Source organism: Eupeodes corollae, chromosome 1 (assembly GCF_945859685.1).
Source record: "Eupeodes corollae chromosome 1, idEupCoro1.1, whole genome shotgun sequence".
NCBI classification, from domain to species: domain Eukaryota; kingdom Metazoa; phylum Arthropoda; class Insecta; order Diptera; family Syrphidae; genus Eupeodes; species Eupeodes corollae.
The window spans coordinates 208,282,923-208,286,296 of record NC_079147.1 but is presented as its reverse complement, the minus strand read 5'-3'; the positions used below and the strand labels follow the sequence as shown (position 1 = coordinate 208,286,296).

The 3,374-nt window shown below is 34.1% G+C and overlaps 1 protein-coding gene across 1 annotated transcript; it reads left to right on the top strand.

Moving 5' to 3' along the window:
• The first annotated feature begins 204 nt into the window (after window positions 1-204).
• LOC129948378 (GATA zinc finger domain-containing protein 14-like) lies at window positions 205-1,215 on the top strand. Its single transcript, XM_056059355.1, has one exon. The coding sequence runs from the start codon at window positions 205-207 to the stop codon at window positions 1,213-1,215; it is 1,011 nt and encodes a 336-aa protein (XP_055915330.1).
• Window positions 1,216-3,374: the final 2,159 nt, after the last annotated feature.

The following is a 3,374-nucleotide window of genomic DNA, read 5'->3' as shown; positions in this document are numbered from 1 at the left end:
TTGGAAACAAGTATAACTTACATACAGCCAGGAAAAACATTTTGTTTGAGGTGTCAACTGTACCTACACAAGAAAAGCTAAGCTTTATAATATCCGCTGATCTCCAATGTCATCTGAACCCTACAACCGAAGTCAACATCAATAAGTAAAAATCAACATAGGAGCTGTTTAAAATTATCGTCGCTGAGTGAGTATAATATCAAAATGGAGGAGTTAAGCCCGCCAGAAAAGTTTAAAATAGCATTAGACCTTATATCAAAGCTACCAGAATTTGACGGTAATAATAAATGTTTAATTGAGTTTCTGGACAGAGTAGATTCTATTTCCTTTATGGTAAATTCATTTGAAGACGCTGCTAGAGCAGTTCTCACAGGTTATATTAAAGACAAAGTTACAGGTAAGGCAAGGGGTCAATTACAGAAACATGGAAGACTAACAACATGGTCTGAGATTAGGGATGTCTTGAAAAATGATTTTGGTGAACGATTATCAGTGGAGAAACTCATTGATAGTATTCGCACGGCTAGGGTTGTGACAAATATAGAAGATTATTTTAATAAAATTAATAATTTGTTAAGTAGAATAAATAATGCTTATCTATTAAATAATAACGGAAACGATATAAGTCATATGATCGAGTCTAATAACAGAATTGCGCTGGAGGCATTTAAGAATAATCTTCCGGAACCAACAAAGACCATAATACTCAGTCGTAATCCCAATTCATTAAGAAATGCTTTCAAGATTATTCTTGAAGTCAATCACCAACGAATGGGTCCTAATAATCGCTTTAATGGTTTAGGTAATAGTCAAAACAATTTTTATTCTAGCGGCCAAAATACTAGGTCGAATCAAGCAAGCCAATCAAGTCAAAACAATTGTAACAATAGTACAAGGCAATCATTTCAAAACAATAACCTAAATACCAATCGTCAAAATAATAATTATGGGTCTGGTAGTAATTCACGCCAGAATTTTAATCGTAATAGTGGCCAATCACGTCAGAACTCCTATTATAATTCGAATCGTCAACCCAATCAAAATAACAGTAACAATCAGAGCGCACAAGTCCGAAATAACAACAACAGTGGGCAATCGCGAAACAGCAACAGATCCGGAGAACCTATGGACATTTCTCTAAATGAACAACAAAATGATCGTGCTGAAAATAATGCAAATTTTTCTCATGCACAACGAAACGACTTCCCTATATAATAATAAAAACACCTATTAGGCCTCTTAAGTTTATAATCGATTGTGGTGCAGAATACAGTGTAATCAATGAAAGAATATGTCATCCAAAATGGGAAATACCTTCAAAAAACATAACCCTTAAGGTTCTTGATCACAACGTACAAACGAATGTCGAATACTGCATCCCTATTTTTGAAGAATTTAAAAAGCCAAATTATTTTATCAATTTTGTAGAATTTAGTTTTCATGATTATTTTGACGGCCTTATAGGAAATAACATTCTTTTTGATCTCAACCCAGTAATTGATTTCAAAAACCGAATTTTGAAAACAGACTCTGCTGCAATTCCAATGTTCTTTAATAAAGAAGAAGAAACTTACGGTGAACTTTGTTTCGAAGATGAGTCCCTTAAAATTTTTTTTAGTGAGCTTTCTGAATCTGGAATTGACAGTAAGATTTTTGCTCAACATTTAAGTTCAAATGACGCTTTCAAACTAAAATCTCTAATTCGTTCCTTTCAAAATATTTTTTATAAAGAAGGAAATGACCTTACCTTCACAAGCGAAATAAGGCATGAAATAAAGACAAAAACAGAAATCCCAATTTATAGTAAAATGTACCGTTATCCCGAAATACATACTGGTGAAGTGGATAAACAAATCTGTGAAATGCTAAAACAAAAAATAATAACACCAAGCAATAGTCCTTACAATTCACCAATTTGGGTCGTGCCTAAGAAGGATGACCGTGATGGCAATAAGCAATGGAGAATTGTAATTGACTACAGGAAGCTTAATGATCAAACGATCGATGATGGCTTTCCTATGAGTAGCTCGGACGAAATTTTTGATAAACTTGGTAAATGTAATTATTTTTCTGTAATTGATCTTGTTAAAGGCTTTCACCAGATCGAAGTTCATCCTCGTGACCGAGCAAAAACTGCTTTTTCGACAAAAATGGGTCATTACGAATTTTTAAGGATGCCTTTTGGCTTAAAAAATGCCCCGAAAACTTTTCAACGGTTGATGAACCATATCCTCAGGGATTATATCAATAAAATTTGTGTGGTTTATCTGGATGATATCCTTATTTTTTCAACAAGTTTCGAAGAACACTTACAATCCCTAAAGAAAATTCTTCAAGTTTTAAAAGATTCCAACTTAAAAATACAAATAAATAAATGCCGTTTCGCTGAGTTTTCGACTTCATACTTGGGTCATATAGTTGTAGCAAATGGCATTAAGGCAGACCCGCTTAAAGTTAAATCTATTTCAGATATGAAACTTCCTAAAAATGTAAAAGAAATAAAACAGTTCTTGGGTATAACAGGGTATTACCGCAAATTTATAAAAGATTATGCTAAGGTAGCCCATCCAATGATAAAATACTTAAAAAAAAATGTAAAAATAAATTTATCAGACCCACAGTATACAAAATCATTCGAAAAATTAAAAACATTATTAATTTCTGATCCAATTTTAAGAAGTCCTGACTTCAACTTACCCTTTGTTCTCACCACTGATGCGTCTAACTACGCCCTTGGGGCAGTTCTGAGCCAAAACTGTCACCCTATTAGCTATGCTTCTCGAACGTTGAGCAAGCACGAGATTAATTATTCCACCATTGAAAAAGAACTGCTGGCTATTGTTTGGGCGGTTAAGTATTTTCGACCGTATTTATACGGTAGAAGGTTTACGGTCATGACAGACCATAAACCACTTGTTTGGCTAGGTGGCATTAAAGAGCCTAATATGAAGCTACAGCGGTGGAAGATAATGTTGAATGAGTATGACTTCACTATCGAGTACCTGAAAGGGAAAGAGAATTGTGTGGCCGACGGGCTAAGTAGGTTTATTGACCAAATTCAAAATTGTGATTCAAAATGTAACGGAGAAGTTAACACAGAACACAATTTGAAAAAAACAATAGGTTTAAGCAACTTAACAGATCAAAACGCTGAAGTTTATTTTGGAGAGTTGCTTAACAATGAAATAACCTCTAACGTAGTTCAAAGCGAAAACAACGCGGAAGTTGTAACCGCGGATGCAACTGCCGGAAATAATGAAGATATTATTTCGACAGATGCAACTATCCACAGTGCTGCGGAGGATGAGTCTCTTCATATTTTTATGACAGAAAAACCTATTAATATGTTCAAAAACCAAGTTTATTTATCCTTC

Bases quoted from the DNA above. Each gene is read 5' to 3' on its own strand.
- LOC129948378 (XM_056059355.1), top strand. From the start codon at position 205: ATGGAGGAGTTAAGCCCGCCAGAAAAGTTTAAAATAGCATTAGACCTT.